This window comes from Telmatherina bonti (genome assembly GCF_933228915.1).
Source record: "Telmatherina bonti genome assembly, chromosome: 3".
NCBI lineage: Eukaryota > Metazoa > Chordata > Actinopteri > Atheriniformes > Telmatherinidae > Telmatherina > Telmatherina bonti.
In genome coordinates this window covers 24,644,990-24,669,084 of record NC_136621.1, presented here as the reverse complement: position 1 = coordinate 24,669,084, position 24,095 = coordinate 24,644,990, and the positions used below count along the sequence as shown (strand labels likewise).

Sequence of the window (24,095 nt, the reverse complement as noted above, 5' to 3'; positions counted from 1 at the left end):
AATTGATCTCAATCACACACACATTCGTTTCACTGCACCGGTCACCTGCTGAGATGTTGAAAAAGAAAGAAAAAAAAAAGCGAGCAGATCCAATCATTTTCACCGACAGAACGAGCTATGAGATGGAAGTTAAGGGGTGAATTGTACATAGGATGAAGGTATATAACCCTCCTCTCCACTGGCCCTGAGGACTCTTGTCCATCCGTCCCCTTTATCCTCTTCCATCACACTCAACAACTCTCCCTCCGTAATGGAAATGGTGCCCTCACTGTTGCCTGCACACAAATACACATAAAGAAAAGATGTGCAAAAGGCCAGCAGCAGTTTTACATTTGAAGAAATTCAGGATCATAAATGTACCTTCAAAAGTGTACAGAGCAGTGCACTGGCCAATAGGAGTTTCTACTGTGTCAAAATCATCATCAAACTCTGTGTAGAGGTTCAAACTCTCGTCAGCTGTTACCACACTGAAAAAACACCAAAATAAAGAGGGGAAAAAATCCACATACATCATTTCAATTTAGAATCAAGTGTTTAAAGAAACTAACTTCATAACAGAGTTATTGCTAATTACAACATTTCAGATGCAGCAGTAACTGGCTGTGTCCAAATATGGTCACATTTCCTTTGACTTACTAAGACCTGAGCTTTTGTTTGGCTTGCATTTTGGATTTCTTCCAGCTATATGAGGTTAAGAGAAACCAAATCAGTTTTTACTTCTTTCACCACCAGATGGCAGTGAAAGTATCCACATTTGTTAACATGCTCTCCTCACACAGAATTAAGAAAACCAAAATTGTAACATCCACATATTTGGATGCAGTTTTAGGAGATGAATGTGGTCAGCTCTGCTTGTGTTCTCTTCCTAAGTCCTTACAAATTTCCTGTCACATTTTCTTCCTTTTATGATGTTTTATTGGTGAAGTCAGAAAAGAGGAAAAGATTGATTTTTTTTTATTTTTTTTTTATTTTCTTTTTGCATTTTACAATATATCTTGAGTTTAGTTTTGACAAATTTAAGTGTTTAACTTATAATCCCACTTCCTTCACAGTTTTACATACAAGCCTTCAATTGCATCAAGTGACTCTCTCCAGGGGCTAAATTTAAAAAAAAAAAGAGAAATTACTGTACAGTTTTAGGATGCAAATAAAAAGAATTTACAGAAGTGTATCCAGCATATTTATAAGTCAATGCTCTTGACTTAATTTTTACTTTTGGATGAGAAACAATGTCTCCAAGAGCAAGAAGAAAAAATGCAGCTGCTTTCTCTATTGACTCTTAGGAAGGCTAACCTAAGCACCAGCTCATCTACATTTATTGGCCAACCAGGTCCCACAGGCCACAACGGCTCATCATGAGTACTCCTGCTTTTATCCTTTATGCTCAGCTAGGATAACAAGCTGCTGTCAGTTTTGTATTGACAGGCCAGATAAAGTGAAAACTATATAAACTTCTCCCCTAACTAATAATGACTGAAGCCTTTAAATACAGGCCTTACCTAGGATGAGTGTTATTGTTGATGGTGTTAGAAGATTCCTCTCCTCCTACGGCTTCTGACAGCCACGACTGTTAAGAAAAAGACATTTAAAACATCTTTACAATCTGCCTGATTAGCAGTATTGACAAGTACGCATACACAATAGGTGTGCAATGACCTCATATTTGGCAAGCTCCCCCCTCAGCCGCCCTATTTTCTGTGCTGTTTCTGAGATCTGGGGCTCCAGGCTGGACGGGTCTCCCAACTGTGAATTCTGCTCATAAACACCCTTCATCTTCTCCAGTGCGTCACTGAGGTCACATAGAGGGAGAAAAATATTTTTGTTTAGGAAACACGTGTGCTGATTAAGGAAGTTTCTTTCTTGTGTGCTGCGACTGATAAGCATAGGAAGGATAAGAAGTGTTTGGAGGTCGAGAGGACACGCTGAATAACTGTATGGCATTCATGGGGTCAGATACTGAGCAGAAAGAAGTGGCAGTCCATGTGTAAACGATGTATCTGACATCAAGCAAGGAATGTTTTTTAGATTCATTTTTTCTAAATTGAAAAACAGCCTTTCTGTAAAAAGCATGACATGCATTATCGTCTAGGATGTAAATACTGTCCATGCACATCTGTAGCCTCCATGCATAAAGTAATTCAGTTTGGCATGGGGATATATTGACAAATCTGTTTCAGTAGTTAGCTGTTTGTAACTATGAGTCATCCCAGCTCGGTTTTTCCAGAAATGGGAGTGATAGTGTTGTTTTCACCTCTGGTCTTGCTCCTTTTGCAGCTCTTTGACAATATCATCGATCTTTGCCTGCAGCCTCTTTTTCCTTTGCTCTGGAGGAAGGTGAGAAAAATCTTCTGCAGCAGGCGGCTACATTAACATGTATGATGCAAAAACAAAAACAGTAAGTGTCCAGCGCATCATGTATAAAACAGGCATCAATGTTCACCACCAGATACCACTCCTCCCCATTTCTCACTCTGCCATTCACATTGCTATCCAAATGTCTTCACACACAGACAGGATTGTGCTGCAAACACAGCTTATTAATCGAAAGATAATAAAAAGGACAGATTGAGAAACTGGTCAGAAATACAATACATCCCATAAAAGCCCTTGTTGAGGAAATACAGTTGATTTCCAGCTGTATGATGGTTTGGTGCTCACAGAACAGCTCAGTCAGAAACAAGATTTGTTCACCTGTGATGCCATACAAATATGTTTTTAACTAAATTTAAGTAAATTTATGTAATATTTTACATTTTAGAACAATGCTACAGAAGCCTTTTAAGAGAGAGAACAGAAGATATTTTCTTTTTTTTTTTTCTTTCTTTGATCTCTTTGTCCTTCAGACATTGCTGTCTGAATGTCATTTTCAGCTACATCCATTAGAATATGACTGAATATGATCTGTATCCAACATATTTATGAAATTTAAGTCTGGATATTTCACTGAACATTGCAGAAGTTCTGTTTTAAGCACACATTAAAAAAATGTCTGACTTTCCTGAAATCTTGCAGTTGAAGAGACGGAGCGTGAGCTTGCCTCCTCAACAAGCTCAGAGGAAAAGAACTGTGACATCAGAGAATCAATGATATGGAAACCATCCTACAGAGGAAAGCGATTCCAACATTTTGCTGACACAGCATATTCTGTGATTATTCAGAGATGAGGGGAGAGTTATTCCGTTTTCTGTAAAGAGACAGATTTCTAAAAAAAAAAAAAAAAAAAAAAAAAAAAAAAAAAAAAAAAAAGAAGTCTTTTGACCTTTAGGCGTTGTCATCAAAGATCAGTTTTTTTTTGTTTTTTTTCTATTTACCGTATATTTTTACAGCAAGATTCACATTAAATACAGCAGGACGTTGGACTCTTAGTACAAGTACATATGATTTTAGTCTAGACCTTCTAAATGTAACATAATTTTGTATATTTGTATGCCATCGCAGAATGAACACGTGAGCTTTTTTAAGTTGAGAAAGTAATCATTCATCCCCATAGGAAAAAAAAAACATCCTGTGCCATGGGAAATTTTTTATTCTTTTAGGTTAATCAGAAAGTAACTCCATAGTCAGCTCTGCTCTCAAAGCCAACCTGTGACTGACAGCTAACAGAACACAGTGAGAGCAGGTGAGTTGGGGTCATGTAAGTTTAGGAGTAATCACAACCACAACAGAAAGAAACAAAAAGCTGCAACCCTAAAAAAATCTTATTTTAAAGAACAAATACTATTTAAATGGATGAGTCACATAAAAATTATTCATAATGTGCAAAGACTTAAATTGGCTTATTTCTACTGCAAAGTTATGCATTTTAATTTTTTTTTTTTTTTTTTTTTTTTTTAAAAAGCCTCTAGTGGCCATTTCAAGAACATGTTTTTATGTTTTAGATGTACAAATAACAGCTTTGTGTCAATGCTTTTCAACCACAAAGATTCTTTTAAGAAACCAGCACCAGATTTTGTTATCCAAGCACCTTTTACTTTTTACTTTTCTATAAGTAAATGATATGTGTTACCATGTGTTTTTCAGGATGTGTTATCTAAACAGAGAGAAATGGAGATTAAGCATGAGACCAGTACACTACAAACACACGAAAACATTCATGCAACTACTATTATGACATGTACAAAAGAACAACTGCATGTATAAACAAATGCATGAATGGGACCAGTGGAATTTTACAAAACAAGAATGGTAAAACAACAGCAAGAGGAAAAGAAGCTGAGATCTGCAGCTGAGTTAGTCAACATGGTAGCGTCACTCACCAAGCACGCTTTGCGTATTAAAGTAGAAGTCCTGGGTAGGACAGTTAGATTAAACTCCCTCAGACAGTGGGGGGAGCACTGCAGTTTGAAAAAGGGGAGGGAATGGGAAAGGCTGCCAGGTGGGAAAGGGGATGGGGGAAAGAAAGATGGAGGGATAAGCTGAAGACAAGAAGAAAAAAAACCAAGAGGGAAGAACCCGGGGCAGAAGAAGAGGAGTAAAAGAAAAAAAGGTGGAGAAAATGACACTGGTGACAGGAGGGAAAAAATAAGAAGAGGCTTTTGTCATTATGTGGACAGAGTTGCAGAGAGCAAGAGGTGTTTTGGGGCAAGTCTGTGCAACAGACTGGAATTAGAGTTGGCCCCCGAGGGAAACAGAGTGGTGGGTAAGATATGAGAGGAATGTGTGTTGAGAATTGTGGGTGCATGTGTATTTGTTATGAAGCATTATTATGAGACAGTGTGACAGACATTTTGCACTTTGAAATAGGCCAACAGGAGAGAGATAAAAAGCAAGCTGGGCCCTGCTCTTCATGGTATCAGCTACTAACAATTTGACACAGGATCTTTTAAAGCTTTGTTGGGACTTGAATTTTTCAAAAGTGGCTGTCAGGACAATGGCATTCTCCAACCAGCAATAATACACCTTCTTCAACAGCTAGCAGTGGCAGTAATATAGTACTAATAATAATCCCTTTAAATGTGTACTGGGAATAGAAGTCTGGTTTTTGATTATGGAAATAAACTTTATGCAATTGTTCATTAAAGCTGAGGTAGGTAATGTTTGGGAGCTAGCAAGATCTGAAAGTGGCACCCTGTCTTGGCTCCTCCCCCTCTGGTTTTGCTCCTTATGTGATCCAAGTATTTTTTTCTCACTTCCACCAAGGTCGTTATGTTTGTAACAGCGTTTATCTGTTTTTGTTCAAGATAACTGAAAAAGTTATGGACGGATTTTAATTAAATTTTCAAGCATGGTTGATAATGTGAAAAGAAAGGACAGGTTTAATTTCAGTGGTGATCCGGGTCACCGTTTGGATCCAGGGATTTTTTAGATCCTGTTTCAGAGGTTTGTGCTTTCAGAGTGCTTTTCTAGTTTGCAGCTTTTTCTACCAACGATTTTCTCTTTCTCGACTGTTTAGCAGGAGGAGGAAAATAAATCCTTACTGCGTTTTCTCAGCCATGAAGCAGCTTATTACGAAATATAAGAAATGAACAACTTCAATTTGGCCCGAATGATTTGATTGGTCAGAGTTTTTACAGATTTACAGTAAACTGAGGGGTCCAACTACATTTCTTATTGTTCATGATTATAAAATGTACAGACTTAAAAAAAAAATGTCTCAAGATTACCTACCCCAGCTTGGATGTGTCTTATTCAATTTCTCATTTGGAAATATTTCTTTGAGTTTAAAAATACTCACAAGAAATGTCCCTATGCTAAAAGAAAGACAGAGAGAGAGAGAAAATGATAGACGGAGTGACAGAGAAAAAAAGAATCATTAACCCCATTTTTTTCCTTTAGTTAGTAAACTTTGGTGTAATGAATAAATGAAAATTTACTCAAATACTACCACAATATTGTAATTTTTGGTTTGGAGGTATTGAATACTAGCGAAAAAAAACGTGTTCAGTCCTTTGCCTCAAGAGTGGATTTTGCATAATCAAAGTGTGCATTGAATGACCTCTAATGCAAAATTTAGAAGTACCAGCGAACTGAGTACATACACACGTACATGTGCGTACGTGTGTGTGTGTGTGTGTGTATTAAAGGCTTATTGTTATTCTGGTTTTAAAATGATGTAAATGTAGCAAATCAAATTTCACATTATCAAACTAAATAACATGGTAATAACTACAGTGCATTTCAGCCAATAGACTTAACTTCAAACAATCAACCCCATGCAAATTTCCATGCAAATATAAAGGGAGGCAAATCGAGTGTGCTAAGCATGCGACCTCACCTTGTGTTTCTTGGTGAACAGCCAGAGCTTGCCGCGCACCTTCGGTGGATTCAGGCTGGTATCTGAGCTTGCTGGTTTGATTCCCTGGGTATAGTCTTCAAACTCCAAATCTCCAGGTCGTTCAAAGCCGGACTTGTGTTGCTCTATAAAAAGTATTGAATCCTGCAGGGAGACGCAAAATGGACACATTCTAGTCAAATCTACAATAATTTATCACAAAGGTGTCTCCGAATGTGGATTCACAGTTACCTACAGATGGACAACTGGGCATCACTGACACCGGGTATTTTGGAATCAGAAATGGATTGTCTGGTCATTTTTAGCAACATAATTACAAATTGTTTTGGCAATGCTCAAAGCAGTGGATTCTACATCTAATGAGGAGCAAACTGATCTGTCAAAGGGTGCAGGAGTTTACTGGGCAGGTTTACTGGAAGCAAACTGTGTTGTTGATTAACTTTCCAACAAGCAAAACAAGATAAACAACAGATGTCCATATATTTAACTGGATTAAAGACTCTACTACATTTACTCACATGTATGCAAATTGTACATTACACGATTCTACCGAGCAGATGTACACAGTAAAAGTTCATGAGTTACTGACGCCCTGAGGCTCAAACAGTTTCGTAATGTGTGGTGTGCAGTTACACTCAAAAGCCAGTGATTTTCTCAATTTGGATCCTAAACAAAATCTGCCAATAACAAGAAATCCTAGATTGGCAAAATGTCAGACACTTGCCTGTTTCTCATCGATTTTTGCCCCCACAGCAGAGATTCCCTCGAGACACTTGGTAATGATGGGTAACACCTTCTTCTCAATGTCTGAAAACGTGATGTAGCCCTCTGCCAGCTTCCGGATCCTCTGCTCATCCATGTCTTGCAGTTTCTGTTTAGCACACACAAACATCAGCCTCCATTAAATTCCATACTGTACGTTCACATTATAAAACACAGAGGGGGAGGTTATAAGAGGTTCTTTGTAGATGATGGTGGTGCAGTATGACAGTGTGTGTTTATGGTGGTCTTCGTCTTACATTGAAAATTTGTGGAATCTCAGAATAGTAGAAGTTGTTTTGTTCCTTGTTGTATTTCTGGAGAACTGCTGCATAGTCGCTCTTGCACTCCTCCGCTGTGTGCCCGCGGGTTTGGGCATGCTGCTTGGCCTTCAGAGCAAAATACAGAAGAAGTCACAAAAAAAAAAAAATAAAAAAATAAAAAAATAAAAAAATAAAAAAAGCAAGAGAGGAAGATAAAAAATTATCCAGAAGGAGGAAGAAGATGCAAACCCCAATAGTAGAGCGGATACAGGATTAAATGATCAGGTAGAAGACAGAATACAAGGAGGTGAGAGGAAGACAGGAAGTCAAAGGTCAAACGTTTTTTGGGTTTGCAAACATCTTAGAAACCAGAGAAAAATAAATAAATAAACAGAGCATCGGTTATTCATTCAAACATGAGTCAGTGTTTACTTTTTCGACATCTAGTTTGGTGGCATTAAGGTCATTTTCCGTTTTCTCTGCTTGCTGTGTGGCTTTTTCTGCCTCAGCCCACTCCTTGGCAAAGCGCTTTTTTGTCTGTAGGCATAAAAACATATTAACTCTTTTAGACTTCAGAACTAGTGACATAAATTAACAACATATCACAAAATTATTTTGCATTAAAAATAACGTAAAAGGAAGGGAACTTAAAGTCAAAATGAACCTTGCTTGTTACTGGATTGGGTTCTGTTACTACAAAACACACACACACACACACACACACACACACACACACACACACACACACACACACACACACACACACACACACACACACACACACACACACACACACACACACACACACACACACACACACACACTTTATATGGTATTCCTCACTTTGATATTTCTGTGTCAGATTGTGTTGACATAAATACAAATAGGTCTAGCTAAAAATAATTACAATATCACAGTTTCAGTTTTGAATATAACATGAACAATATCACCAATAATAAACAGTCTTATAATAGTTTTGTTTTAATTATTTGTTTTATTTGCTATTTATTCACTATTTGTATTATTGATTTAATTTATTTTTCCTTGTGTGATCAATTGTTTTATTGTGCTATTTATCTCTCTTTTAACTATTTTATTCTCTTGTTGCTTTGGCTGATTGTCTACAGCACTTTGTTCCAACTCTGGTTGTTTTCAAGGGCTTTATAAATAAAGCTGAGTTGAGTTATTAAAGGTTACGGCATGTGATCTTGAAAAATCCAGATTAATGACACACATTAACCACGTCCATAATAAAAGCCAACTGGTTGACTAAATTGTTTTCTTAAGAAGTGTCCAGAGAGATTTCTTCTTTCCTCTAATATCTATAATAATCGTTTAAAAGCTGTAGAACCTGTGAAATAACCTTTGACTGGAAAATGCACTGCTTGACGAGATGCCACAGAAGATAACTTGAATCTGACAAAGATTAGATTTCTGCAAACAGGTTACTCACGCTTTCTAGGTGTTTAGAGCTGCTCTCTAGATTCTGCTGGGCCTTCTTCACTTCAGACAGATGCTAGGGAGGGGAAAGGGTACAGCAAATGTGCCGCGGTTTCAGATGATGACACAGTGTACCAAATCAATCTAAAGGCACAATCTGTTCTACATGCCCATTCCTGCCTCCTTGTCTCACCGTTTTGCGTTCCTGTTTAATGTCCTGGAGGTATTTGGTGAGTTCCACACAGATGCTGGTCATCATGTTGTCTGCAATGATCTCCCGTTGCCCAGCATAGTCATTCAACTCGTTTAGGATCTCCTGGAATGATGCATGGTTGCTAAATCTGCAACAGGAACAAAGGGGGAAAAAGCTAATTGACAAAAATCCAGATTGATAAATTATTCGTCAAACCTTTCCCTTAACAGTAAATAACCCTTTTTCTGGTCCTGCTTTCACTGTTTTGTTGCTGCTTATCTTTTCTTTTTTTTTTTAAACCTAGCCTGAATCCAAAGACCTGAAAAATATTAAAATAAAATAAAATAAAATAGCAAAGTATATATTTGAGGAAAATTAATTGCATTTATGTGAGAAGGAAATCCTAGCTGAGGCGGATGTGAGTTCAGCGTAAAATTAAACTATTACAAGCATCAGGAAACTCATATCTTGATAAAGTTAGCATGCTTACCAGTTTACCAGAACACTTTAACTTCTTGCCTGGGAAACTATGGTGCTAATCGGTGTCACACTAGGTTACATCTGAGAAACATTCATTAAGGAGTGATTAACTGCGATGGCTTTTTTTTCTTTTCTCCTTGTGTTAGGGCAATTTTTTATTCTCCATAAAAACATTATCATCATAATTGTATGTCTAAACTCAGCACTTGTTTCTCATCATCAAATCTATTTGTCTTGAAGGCAACCATAGGCTCTGAAATAAAAAAAAAAGCATCAAACTGACTGTTTGATTTATTCATTTGATTTATCTCTCCATTTAAATTGCATTTTAATTGTGATGCAGCCCCACAGCAAGGCAATAAGTCTAGCATCCAATACGGAAAGAAACCAGCTGTCAAGAGTTTGGTGGTAGACACTTACTGTCTCTCACCATTTCGTCCTGCAAAAACAAATCTCACATCAATAAAAAGAAAGATTCCAAGCCACTGCAATAGTTAAATGGGAGCAAAAAGGGTCTTTTCTGTAGGATAAAGAATGAACACTTTCCTTCTTCCTTATAGCATTAGCAACGATACAATGTAAGCCAAAGAAATGTCGGTAAAATGTTAGATTAATGAAAACACAAACAGTTCATGTGATGTGGCTTTTGCGGGTTAAAATAAACATGTGTTGATGTTCTGTTTGTATCTCACAGCTGTTCTTACAGCTGATTAGGGTTACACAGAGCTTCATGAAGCAGCCAGGATAATCTCAGAATTTCCTGAAAATTAGGGCTAAATCACTCTTTACTTTTCATCAAAGTCAGGCAAGCTGTCGTACTAAATCACAGATAATGCATTAATTTCACAGCAGCCACACTCTGGCTTTAGAATTCATTTAAGCTGAAAATGATCTGATTTATTTATGGTAAATAAACAATTTTAAAAAAAAAGACTGACATTACCCATTTTCCTTCAACTGGTAGTTGAAAATTGGAAAACCTAAAATTCCTACGTTATGCTCATGCCTTCTATAGAAATCAAGACATGACTTTAACATCACTTCTTTTTTTTTTATCTTATGTGGACTTCAAGTAAGTTAAAAATCATTTACAGTAGAATCATACAAAGGAGAAAGTCGTGTTCTTTTTAGTGTTCATTTTAGGTTGCTATAGCAAATAGTTGATTGAGTCTGCAAGCGATGATTAGTTGATTATCGCAGGAAAAAAATCCACACTTGTCCCTGAGCTGTTTCAAATTCAGTGAATATATGATTTTAACTGGATTAGTGTGTCGTACAAGACAAAGCTGTTAGAACTGAACATTACAAACTATTCGATTTTAATGTGTTTCTCACTTGCAGTCCTGTTCCTCTTTGCTTCCTCGCTTGGCATATTTCTTCGTCAAATTCCTGGAATTCAATGTGAAAATTGTGTGAAAATCACAAGACCACAAAGCAATCAGCACATGGCAAAAGAAAACAGAGCACACCTGAGCTGCTTGGCGTAGCTCTGCTCGATTTCTGAGCGCTCCTTTACAAACTTTATGTAACGCTCCACCAGGTCAAGGCCAGACTGTGTGTGCTTGTCGATGACATCATACTGGTCCTGAGAGACAAACACCACAGAGCAACACTTAACACGCATCAGAGAAACACCTTGAGGCTGACTAGCATGTAGTATATAGATAGTTAATTGAAATCTGAGGCAGATTTCATTCTCACCCCCCTGTAAAAAAAAAAAAAAAAAAAAAAAAAGCTTTTGATCTTACTACTTCTGAAGTTACAAAAGCTACGAGTAACCGGGCTTGTATGTGTTTAACACTGTTTTATTGTGAATTTAACACATTATCTTGAGAAAATAAAGTTTGTTTTCATGAGATAACAGATCATTCAAACACAGAGTAATGAAGGGACTGGAGCTGTTCCTAGTCAATCACAGAACCAGCACAGAGAGAAAATGATTCAATTAGACTCACACTCACTCTAACCAAGAACAAGAGAGACAAATCAACCAAGTATGTATCTTTCTGGACTGTGGAAGGAAGCCGGAAGAGAACCAACGCATAGCCGGAGAACACACAGGTTCCCCTTCACACTTAAAGTAAAGTGTTGCAGAAGGAGCTGCAGGGCTGTCAGTGTTTGGGAGGAGTGCGGGGTGGCAGAGAGGGGGACTGTCCTTCAACAAAGATGAAAGCTTAGCCATCCTCCTCCTCCCTCCCAAAACCTCAGCTGGTTGGTCCAAGGGGCATTCCAATACAGAGCAGCTCTTTACTGGGAGGCCCCAGTAGAATCAAGCCAGATACGGATGAAAGCAGGGGTGAGCCTGAGGAAGATCCATCACTGACCAGTACAACCAAATTTTACTTTTATCAAGTTTGACAAAGGCTGAAATTGCAGCACGTCTGATAATTAAGCTTTACCATCAATCATGTGCCAAATAACACATATGCATTCTCCCCAGCTCTCATGTGGTCTATTAATTGATTAATAAAATCAGTTGTTACACAGTTAGCACTAACTTTTGAGCCTACCTTAATAATATTATGTCAGAAAAGAATATGAGATAAATGATCCAGTTTTCAGGAGAAAACTGTTCTTGTTATCGCAAGATAAGATAGTTACTGCGTTCTCAAGATACCGATTGAAAAAAAAAAAAAAAGACAAGCGCAGTTGCTCTCAGCTTCCGTGTGCAAAACTACAAGCACATGCACTGATAATCTTAATTTCAAACTGCACAGTGGAATAATGTTTGACCTAAACACTCAAACAGCTCTAGTGTTGTGACAACTAACTGCACTCATGTTCATTTTTCTCACTTAATAGCAATAACAGCGCTCATTCCTAGTGTAAAGATTTCCTGTATTTCTTTGTCATGTCTGAAAGTTAACTCAATTGTTTATTATTTTTGCTTTCCGTAAACAACAGAAAATAAGCCAACATTTTACCTACTTCTTCAATTTAATTTTTATTTTGGTCAAATAACCTTGAAATCTATGACCACATACACTGTTTCTAAGAAGCTTTTCTGAAAATGCTTTTCATTCCCACACCTTTTTCTATGGTTTAATCCCTGACTTTGTGAACACCACAGTAATTCAGCCTCTTCATCCTTAGATTCCAAGAAAAGCTGGAAACGGGAAGGTAAATGTCCACATCAGATATGCCAGACTTTACGCCACTAACTCACTAATGTCCCAAAAAATCTTTAAATGAGTGACGGCATTTTGTAATAATACAAGTGGAATTTGTCTGCATGCTGTTTACAGTCGCCGTTTTATGCTCATCAGGTGGCCTGTATTGCTTTCCACCCATTAGCAGAAAGTACTGCAGAAAGGCCATGAACAATTTAGATCTCAGCTTAAAAAGCTCAGGCAGCAGCCTTGTCAGGCATCCTTTATGTGTTATCTTTCTACACAGCATACTTTTTACATAATATCCTGCTTCCTGGATTCTCCTCCAATAAGATACTCCAGAGTACTTTCATGTGTGAGAACAAACCCTATTGGTATAGAATCAGTCTTCTGCCGCTAAGTATATCTATAACAGGTAACTCTGGTCAAACCTGGGCCTGAGCTCCTGGACTTGTTTTTGCACTGTTATTGTGTGAATGTCACAGTTATGACAACATTAGCAATAAGTTACAATAAAAACAGTAAACTGCTTTTTTTAAATGTCAGATAATGTGTCAATTCTTTAAAAAAAAAAAATGTACCTGTAACCATTTACTGTCTTGGTTTTCTTGTTTGAAATGTTGCATAAATAATTAATTTATCAGACACATTTTTATTAGTGGATACAAATTATATCTGTATCTCTTGGTTCAATCTTGTTCTAATTTTTTTTCCCCCATGGCTGCCACGATCAATATTATCATGTCTTGTGAATCCAATTGTTATTTCTTCTTTGATCAACTCTGATCTTGTTTTGAGAATGTAAGCAGATAAGACAGAAATGTCATGTTTTGCCTTATCAATGATCAAAAGAATTCGTCAATTGTCTTTAAGAAAAACAGAAAATAATGAAGTAATCACAGGTCTGGAAGTCAAATCAAAAACTGTTAACAGCCTGCTGGAAAGAAAAGAGAACCAGATAATAGAAAATGGTTCGTTATTATTCCACATAATTCATTTTCTGTTAAATAATTAATCATCAGACCGCCAATTTACAACACTAAGAAGAGATGTGGACATGTGGACAAACACATACACAAGTACAGAGGTGACATATGAAGCAAACAAAAAAAAAAAAAAAAAAAAAAATGTTTCCAGTACTCTTCATTTTACATTCCTCTCTCTCTCTTCTCACATCCAGAAACCTGTTGGACAGGTAACATTTGTTCTCTCTTTCCCCACAGGCTTTTGTCTACTGTATAATGGCCCAGACTAAAGAGCCCTCTGAAGACAAATGTGACCATAATACTACACAATCTGTACACTCAGAGACAACCTGCACACAGCCTCAGGGTGGTTTCCTTTTGTGCAACACAAAGATCTAAATTAGGTTGTTCATGTGTGTGTAATTAAGTGTGCATGTATGTGCTGAGGCTCCAAGGTGTTGTAGAGCTGAAAGCACAGAGTCCTCCTGAGTCCTCTAAGGAAAAAGAATCTAAAAAGAGATCATGCAGTAACACAGTTAGCAATGTCCTGGATATGGAAGAGACAGCAGGAGACAGCATGGGAGGAAGGCATGGATGAGAAAACACAAGAGGGCAATGGTGTGACATGGATCGTTTGTACCAGGAAGGAGAGCAGTCAGGGAAATGGGCCACCTGAAGAACAAACTGCAAGAGCTGCACTGAGAAATTTAATCTGCACGACACATGCACATCTCCAATCTGTGGCAGCATCCCATTACTGAAGTGTAAAACATGTTTGTGTGAGAGGAGGAATGCTTATTGTTGAACTGTAAGCATTAAGGAATGAGATCATTTTTAGTTGTGTACCTCCGCCCTGTGAGTGACTGTCCCAGGGGCCTCTCCAAACCCTGGAACCAGTCAGACTAGCCCCACCCCATGCTATGACGAAAACAAAAAGAAGGAGAAGCATTTTCTGATCTCAGCTGATGTGGGATCAGACTTCAGCTCATAAACAACAGGATTGATTGCCCCAGCTAGTTGTAAATCAGTTTTTGTTACAATTAGCTCTTATATAAGTATCAATTTACAAAAGTGGATGCAAGCAGTCTAGTTTAAAGAGATCCTGCAGAAAAAGTTTGAGAAATACAAAATAGTTCTCTTAATATATGCTGGATTAGTAGGTTTTTCTTTCACTGAAAAGAAAAAAAGGCAACAAACTTGTTTTTAAAAAGAGAAAATAAAATTAAAAATAAAAACTACTAGAAGCAGTGAGAAGTCTCCACTTCAAGTTTCAGTGTTTTACCTACAGAGCTTTTCTCTGGACCAAGAGAAGTAGGTTGAGGTCACAATCGTAACCTCTTAAGATGAAAAGCAGCGAGGCTTTCATCACCATTTAATGTATATTCAGCATTAATAATAATAAAATAGTTTCATGGCCCACTCTGATTATCAAAAATACATCATTACAGGCTATCAAACATATGCTAAGCTAAATGTCTTGTGCTAAATAGTATACATATGACAGTAACCACTGGTATGTGAGCTATACATTATTCATGGCTGTTGCTGTCTTAGGTTTTTTGAGGCTGAAAAGTGATGTGCAACAGATAGGTGTGACTGAGTTTTGTGGAAAAGCTCCCATTGCGTTCTGCAATAGAAGTCTAGATTAGTAGGCCATACTTAGCTGGGAAATTATCTTCATAATCTCTCAACCTAAAGTGAAACTTGCCATTTGTATAGCTGAACGTGTACTGCATGTGGTGTCTGAAATCAATTGGTGTATGAAAAGTTAGTTGACACTCTGGTGAGAGAGATACTGAAATTCGGAAGAAGAACTAACCATTCTGAGAAATACCTCTGAAAGAGATGGGAAGTGGCCTACCACCTGTAGGTCTTGTCATGTAATTTAATTGGGTTTCTTTAATGTGTTCTTGATTACAATTCTCCTTCTTTGAAATAGTCAGCATTATGAAATGTACCTTTTGCTTTGCTATGTAGCACGTGAAGCTGAACTCATGCCTCAATCAGTATAGACACCACATTGTATTTTCATTTGCTGTATGGCTGTTTTGTATGAACAGACCTTAAGACTTACCTTCAAGATAGTTTCTCTTAACTCAGACTGTAGGATCAGCCTTTAAAATCATTAATAAGGATTTATACTTCTAAACAAATGTGAAACATGCCGCATCGCTCACAAACTGAATCAAACTGGTTGTATGACATCATAAAAAAACGCAACCTAAAAAAGAAAATTATCTGGTTGGATTTGATGCAAAGTGTAATGTCTTTTTTATTTTGTTTTTTTATGTTTATTTTTAAATGTGTGCAGGGCATCACTTTCCATTTAATAAGGCTGATGGCTGCTTGGTGTCATTTCTTTACAAGAAACCGGTAAATACAAATGCACTGACTTTATGACTTCTCACCTTAATCGTGAATTCCTTGAAAAATACAAACAAATGCCTTTTCTATTCAAAAGCTTAGCATTTGATCCTCCATTATACACATGCATAAGAGAAGTATGCATAAATCAAGAGAAGGGTCTATACCGTATGTCTAGTACATGATGTTTCCTATAGAAATAAATTTGTCTTGTGCCCATAATGAAGGGTGATTCAGCATCCATCTTGAATCTTAAGTTTATTCATCTCATCTCTCATTCTGTCATGTTCTACTTCTTTTTCCTGGCTCCCTCCAATAATCGCCTCTTATGTTTCTATGCTGAATTAACCAAGACACCAGTCCAAGCAGCCTGTGTGTGCATATCCAATTGTTGATGTGTGACACAAAGCCATAAAGCAAAATCCCTCATATGATGTCATAAGCTAAAACACAAAGTTTTGAAGCATTGTTTCTCCACCCCGGAGTGATGCATGAAAACAATGTCCCCATGGATGTGCAAAATAAGTGTCATTGTTACATTCAAACAAGTCTGAAGGTAAAAAAATGTATGCAGTGTTGCTTTATACAACAGATCCTACATTTGGTAGAGCCATTCATTTTCTCTGGGTAAGGTCTAGTTTCATCTCTTCTCCACCACAGTTAAATGTTTTACAACAGGAATTAATTTAAAGAAGCTGGTTAATAAATAAACAAACAAATGCAAAACTACATGCTGACACTAAAATTATTTGATAGTTTCTATTGCACAATATCTGAAATGCAGATGTCTCAGTGTCTGATAGAAATTAAACCAAATAAAACAGATTTACAAGCACAAAAAGTCTTGCAGCTGAGATAAACATAATGTTTGCCAACCTAAACTGTAATGTTTGGAAGATTTTCCAGTTTCCAAATATTCGGTTACCTCCCACTTATGTAGTTCATTACTTTCAATATAACAGATGTTCCAAGGAAAGGATATGCAAACACACTTTTGACGTAGCAAACTGTTTCAGCAAACACTCTTTTAAACTGAGCTAATAAATTAGTAAAATCTTAAGGATTATAGAAAGGTAGAAACCGAATGCATATTGAACAGAAAAACTGCCAAATATAAGGATCAAAGTTATTTTTAACTATGAAAGCCAAGATAACATATGTTAACATATGCAGAAACTTTTTTTTTTTTTTGTCCAGTATCTGAAGATGTTCAGTTTGTTAATTAAAATGAACACAATACTGACCTGGAATCAGCTGATGCTGCGATAAAAAATACATTCCATAATGTTGTGGTAAAAGTGGACAAGATTGCATTTAAACTATTGTAAATTACACCGTCTTATTGTTTTGACTGTTTTGATGATGATGCCTTTCATTTTCGGCTAATGAGCCTGTTCCATCCTTATTTGATCTACTTCTGATTGAATTGTATTTTTGTTTTTTCCAACATACAAACTGTCAAAAAGCCTAAGTTTGTGATACCATCGAACACAACTCAATAGCCGCACCTAATCTGTGCTAAAGTGTTAAAAATTCATATCAGGATTTATGGACAATTTCTTCCTTTTTCTACTGTAATATCTGGTAGAAGAAACCATCTCAGTCAAGAAATTTTGTTTGCTGTGAAGTATACTGCACTGTGTGTAACAAAGCTTTTCCTGCGTGAAATCATCTTCTTAGACCTGACTGTGATGGGTGTAGAGCTGAAACAATTGTCTTCATGACTGGATGACTGACAGAATTGAGAAGAAACTTTGTTGGTATGTTTGCATTAATCTGATTGAAACTTCTCGAATAGGAGGACTTCCTGGTTTTCTGTAGGTTCGTCTGAGCACAGCCAATCAGGCAAAACCAGCAGCCAAATGTGAAGAAAGTCGTTTGAGACTGACATCAGTTTGAGGGTATTTTCTCAATAGTAAGAACTGAGAGTCTTTCTCCTCTGGTCGTGGTTTTACAGAGATGTAGGTGTCTGTGAGTAATGTTGAGCCTCTCGTGACTGAAACAGAGAATCACAACTGAAACAGCCACACAACACAAGGTACTTTGACCAGCTATTTAGGCTACTTGTCAAACCTTCATGTTGTCACTGCTCAAACTTTCACGCATGAAGGAGCAGGAATGACAAAGAAAAGTGGAGTGAAGTGAAGTCCACCTTTAGCTAAAAGCGTACAAATAAGAATGCACTTCCTTTCTGCGACTTTGAAAGTGCAATAAACCTCACTTCTTTTCTTCCCTTCTGTCTGTGAGGTATGCAGGAGTTGCGAAATCCTGCCTGCGGACCACAGAGGACTTCCAGCACACATAAGATAAACAACAGCACATAATGCGAGGAGAGAAACAGCCAGACTGCTAACATTTTCTGTTCCTGCGCTCATTTCTTGGCTAAACACTTCAATTCCTGAAGACTCTCCGAGTCAGCTGTCAACTTACCCAAAGATCTGTTCCCCAGTCCATGTCAGATGTCCAAAGTGGGAATAAAAGGACAAATCCTTTCTGGTTTTTACTGAATCAAAGCACGAACGTAAAAGGGGAGAAAATCGACAAAACTCCTGACGGAGAAAGGTTTCTTCTAAAGTTGGAGGCTTGAAAACGGAGATGGCGAAGGAAATGTTAGGAGGAAGTGCACGCCTTCTCCTTGGCACGGACACGGCTGTCCTGTTTCTTCCACCCAGCGAGGGAGAGAGAGAAAAAACGCTCAGGCGCTGTTTTCCTGAAACTACACCGTGTCCTATAAAGACAGAGGAAGGAGGGTGTCCATAAACCAGCCAGTTTGTGTTTGTTTTATCTTAAAGAAGCAGTCTGGGGTTATTTCCATCATAAATGCTCCTGAAAACCAGCATCAGACAGAACCTTTTGTATAAACGAAGAGTGTAGCAGTAAAACACAAATTGCACCAGTTATTACATCTCACCTGCGAGAAAAAACTGAAATAAATCATTAACTCGATTGCGCATAAAAGCGGGAATGAATTAGTCACTTTTTGTATCCACGCAGGAAACACCACACTAATACTGCACTTAATGCAAGGAAGCAAAAGAGGAAGATGCATTAAAATGAGATTATTAGAGTAAAAAAAAAAAAATAGATGTTTCTTGTGGCTTTATCAAAAAAAAAAAAAAAAAAAAGTTTAGTGTGGGGAAAAAAAACTAATTAAAATGAAAAAGTTGGAATAGCGAAACTTTTACAACGTTTTGCTGTGTTCCTTCTCCTAAAACTAAAAAGACATTCTTGTATTATAGATGCTGTGAGATGAAGTATTTCAAATGTTGTTTTGTCTCATTCTTCCTGCAAACATGCATTGGGGGAAAAAACTTTTTTCGTTCAGGACTGTTGACAGGTCAGGCCTGCATGGATCTCTCTTACAGCCATGCCTGTTTAATGTGTGAAAAATGGGGTTTTATATCATTTTACAAAATGTATCTGGCTTACCCAGTAAAACGTCGTTTTTAAGGACGTGCATTTTGCTTTTGAACTTCAGTAAATTTGGCTTTAATGGTACTATTACAGAAGTGTAGATGAACCCCTCCCATTGCAGAGATGGGCTCTTGGACTTGCTCATGCAGGATGGTTACTTTTGTCCAGATAGCATGTTCAATTCATGTGTATGAAACAGATTTTTTTAATGTGTAAAACTGAAGAATACTAATTTCTACTGTGTGATGGTCCATTTCACATGTGTCAAAATCCTTTTGAGGAAGGTTCGTATCAGGCTTCTTTAATGCAAAGTAAAATGTTACGTGATATATGTGAGCTTAAGGCTGTGTTGTTTTTGACCAAAGGTTTCCCAAGCTGTTCATTTCCCCATGTGGTTTGGATTGCTGTTGCTAAATGATGGTTCTTGGTGCAAATCTCTTTCAGTTTGACAAACACGTTTAAAACATTTCAGTGATTTTCTCGCATACTAAGCTATGCGCTGGGGGTCCTGTACTCACCTTTGCTGAGCCAAGACTAAACCTTGACAAACATTTCATATTCTTGTGCATGCAGTATAACAGTACTTAACCATGCTTACATGTGAGGTGTCCACCTCCCCGTTGTGACCACACCTTTCTGCAAATGAAAGATGACGCTTCCTTATTATTACATGAAAGGTGGGGGAGATGGGGTTTCCAAAGCTTTCCAGCCTTTAGAATTAAAGTTATGACAGGTCATAAATCCACCTTTGAACTTAATAAGGTTATTTAGCACAACAGTGACACCATGTGTCTGGTGAACTTACAACTTATTTGTTAAAAGCACACAACTAAGGAAAACCAGGGTTGATTGATGACTTGTAGTACGATTTATTTTTGCAATATTCACATTATCAGAGTTTTTAACCACTCTTATTGAATATCTTTCCACTTCACTGTCTCTAAGTGGTTCCCAGAACCAGTCTAATTCTTCTTATTGGTGGCCTTCTTACCTAAGCATACTGCTTAATTTTTCACTTCGTTCCTTTCTCCAAACACACTCCTACCAGCTGCATCTTTTCTGAGCTGCACGTGATTACTCACCAGAGATTGATTGCTTTCATACTGTATGTAAGCTCTACCCTCCTGTTGTTTAATGACAGATTTGTAATGATGCTTCTATTTCAGTCTAATTTAGCAAACAAGAGTGGGTTATTTGTTGGTAAGCAAATTTTTATTTAATAATTTCTAAAACCAAGTGCTTTTTTTTTTTTTTTTTTGCATTTTTCATTAAAAAATATAGTTATGTACAATATTTTAATTAAACCTTTATTCAAACAACTGAACACAGAACCTCTCCATGCAAATCAAATAGAGGACAAAGTTTGAACATTATGACCTTTCAAATCAGCCTATTTTTCTATTTTTTCCTGGCACACTTGCAATTAAATTGAGCTTCCCAGCTCTGTCTGTGTATCTGGTCTGTACTACAACACTCTCTGTCTTCTAAGAGGCTCTTTGTTCTTTACAGAGTGTTGTGGTCCTAGTCTTTCCTCACATGTAATTGACCGCACGATGTGCCTATCAAAATAAAGTCCCGCACTTTCTGAAGATTTGGCTGTCTTAGAAAGCAAGCAGTTTATTTATTCAGTGCAAATAATTGGCTCTAAGAGCAGACTCGTACACGAAATACACATCACAACCAGATAGTCTTTTCAGCAGTGCAAAGTTTCTAATCATTAAATTGACCTTTAAATTTTTCCAATTGTTTGGATCTGTGAACCAATCATACTCCAATAAAACATCAAACTTGGATCTTTCTCCATGCCTATTATCTTGCATTTGAATTCTTTGTACCTGGAAAGATCCCAGGTAAAAAGTACTGTGTGCAACACATATGAGTATATTTAACAGATAAAAAAGATAATTTAACTCCCGTTTTATTGATTTTTCTTCTATTTTAATCAGTGAGGTGTAATCAGGGAAATTGCTATTAGAATAATACATTAAAGCTGGTTATCTTGCTCAGAGACGTTCTTTTTACTCTGGGTGACGTGGTTTCTTGTCCTGATAGTAGTCTGTACATTTTGTAATCATGAACTATAAAAAATATAGTTAGACCCCTCAGTTTACTGTAAATCCATAAAAACTCTGACCAATCAAAATGCTCGGGCCGAATTGAAGTTATTCATTTCTTATATTTTGTAAGTGGCTGAGAAAAGGCAAGGTGGAATTCCCTGTTGTGACTCGGTTTATGTGCCTCCTCCCGATAAACAGCCGAGAAAGAGAAAATCGTTCGTGGAAAAAACTGCGAACTAGAAAAGTCGGAAAGCAAAAACCTCCACCACGCATTTTAAAAAGTTCCTGACGGTGATCCAGATCACGACCAAAATGAAACCTTTCTTCCTTTTCACATTTCCAACAACCCTGAAAAATTTAATTGAAATCCGTCCATAACTTTTTAAGTTATCTTGAACACAAACAGATAAACAAACATAACCTCCTTGGCGGATGTAAGAAAAAAGCCTTGGATCACGCAAGGAGCAAAACCAGAGGAGGCGCCACTTTCACATCTTGCTAGGTCCCCAACATTACCTACCACAGCTTTAACTGGAGGTAAGTTTTCCCAAATCAAAACTAATCTCTTGTGATGGAGGTTAATGTCTTAATGTTCTTCAGTAATAAGGAAAATGAGTTGTAAAATAATGCACTGAATTAAATGTAAAAGTAATTAATCCAATTAAGACATCAGCAATTGCATTGGATACTATATCAGTTTTTATCATATTCACAGAGATCATGATTACAGGCGTACTCTACAGTGCTAAGTTTTAGAGTTTGGTTGCCTCAGGAAGAAAGGATTTCATCCTGACACTATCATCAGATCATTCCTCAGCTTTAAACACAAAACACAACTGGCTTTATGGATTAATTTGTTGATTTTATTTGTGTTAGCCTTATACCAAATTGATCATTTCTTTATTTTATTCATTTATACATCTTGCAGTGAGAGAAGAAAGAGATGTCGGCTGAAAATCTCAGAGATGCTGAAAGTTACAGAAGATGCTGGGTCCTCAGAAGACAAAGACATCTGAGTAGACTGAAGTCATCTGGCAATCTGACGGAAGTGTGGGCAAAGTGTCCCTTATGCATGCTTTGTACCCACAAACCTGCACTACAGAGCTACCAACATTCATATATATGCAGAACAGTTTTCATTATTCTTGATTTTGTCTTTTATTGTAATGCACATAGTTTTGAAGCACATTCTACCAGGTGGCCATTGCTCTTGCCTGTTTTGTCTGACTGTTAAGATTCACCCGCTTACACACCAGTCCTAATAGTCGCGTAGGTTGTAACAAAGGACAGCTATTTATTTGAAATCTGTGATATTCTTGCAGGATTTTGACTTGGTGCCAATTTTAGTGAACAAATGTGGTTATTTTATTAAAAAGTTTGAGAACTGTAGCAGAACCAGTGATTTACAGGTGCTGAATCAATAAGTGTTACAACCATACCAGTTGCCACTTAAATGATGTGAAATAAGCGAGGGGTAAACATAGGAAAACCCAAAGAATGAAAGAAATATTTGAGTATTTGTTATGTTCCATATGAAAAAGGATGGATTAAAATCTAAAAATGATAACTGATGATGAGGGTAAACATGGCTCGTCACTTGAACTTGTGAAAATTTCACTGTGAAGGTTAAATTCTGGCAGTGTGACCATTAGTTGTTCTCGAAATAAGCAAAAAGGGTTTTTTTTTTATGATTCATGCATGACAAAGGTGCTGTTTGTCTACATAGAGATGAAAAATGTCCTTTTTGCAGCTTTGAATTTTTGGACAGTCCTTTACTGAATAAATGCACTTGTCTTTTATATACTGCATTCTGCACAAAAAGGTCTCCATCAGTAACTCAACTGTTTTTCAAGGAAAAAAATAACTAAACTAAATGTTTTCTCTTATTAAAGTTTTTTTTTTCTGCTAGTGTAAAATATAACATTTTTCTTTGAAACAATGTAACAAGACTTATTTGCAAAAAAAAAAAAATTGGAAATGTTCTGCCAAAGAGGCCAAACAGGTCATAAATAAGGCATTTAAAAAGAAGAGCCTGTGTTGGTTGGAGAAAGCTCTTTCTTTTGTGCTGATAATTCAGCTTCCTAAATTAAGACCCACACGATTACAATCACCTGCTGTTCCACTGGTGAAATTGGTCAGATGAAACCGATAACAAGCCCTCTCACAGTTAATTGAGAAAGAGAACTGAGCAAAGGCCTTTAGCCTCTCAGACCTCCACTTCAACATGAAGCTCTTTTTCATGTAACATGGAAGATGTGATCCAGGCTTCAACAAAACATAAATGTCTACTTTATTTGACATCCTTAACTGAGGTTCGCTGTCATTTTACATCTTTTACAGACCCACATCCACGGATTTGGTCACAGACAATATTTTATAAGCACAAACTATCAAATGAAAATCCATTTCAACTTGCTGTGTTTTTAATTCATGTACATTTTTCATTTTTATCTCACCTTGCCAGAATATCTCTTGATGAAACCCCAAAGTCAGCCTTATACAGCATCCAGAGTAGAAGTTATCAATCCCATTTATCGCCAGCAAAAACACCTGATGGAGGAGCCAGACGGCTAGCAGCAAGGCTCAAAGTTTACATGTAATACTAAGCATTCATCTTGAACTTCAGTTGCAAATGGCACCAAATTACTGGGCAGCTTACCATAATAATGATCATAGGGTTTCATGTAATTAAAAACATAATTCATTACAAAGTATATGAATATTACATCACAATCAATTACCTTCAGAGATACTGCAGCTAATGTGCTTTTAGTGCTGTGGCTTTTCACATGACTGTTCATGCTGCAAAATGGATGAA

The 24,095-nt window shown here is 37.1% G+C and overlaps 1 protein-coding gene across 1 annotated transcript; it reads right to left on the bottom strand.

Annotated features, from left to right (window-relative positions):
- Positions 1-127: 127 nt before the first annotated feature.
- On the bottom strand, positions 128-18,369 carry trip10b (thyroid hormone receptor interactor 10b). The gene is made up of 14 exons (XM_079238136.1): positions 18,237-18,369; positions 10,837-10,952; positions 10,703-10,756; positions 8,888-9,035; positions 8,708-8,770; positions 7,687-7,791; positions 7,252-7,380; positions 6,957-7,103; positions 6,215-6,376; positions 2,252-2,361; positions 1,657-1,789; positions 1,500-1,567; positions 361-467; positions 128-275 (listed from the first exon to the last, which is right to left on the bottom strand). Exons 1-14 carry the CDS (start codon positions 18,258-18,260, stop codon positions 130-132), a joined length of 1,512 nt encoding a protein of 503 aa, XP_079094262.1. The 5' UTR covers positions 18,261-18,369; the 3' UTR covers positions 128-129.
- Between the last annotated feature and the right edge of the window lie 5,726 nt (positions 18,370-24,095).

Excerpts from the sequence above, each read along its gene's own strand:
- trip10b (XM_079238136.1), bottom strand. The coding sequence starts at position 18,260 with ATGGACTGGGGAACAGATCTTTGG. Across the intron at positions 7,381-7,686 it reads CCAAACTAGATGTCGAAAAA|GCCAAGCAGCATGCCCAAAC; the intron begins GTAAACACTGAC and ends TTTGCTCTGAAG. Across the intron at positions 276-360 it reads TGCTCTGTACACTTTTGAAG|GCAACAGTGAGGGCACCATT; the intron begins GTACATTTATGA and ends ATTTGTGTGCAG.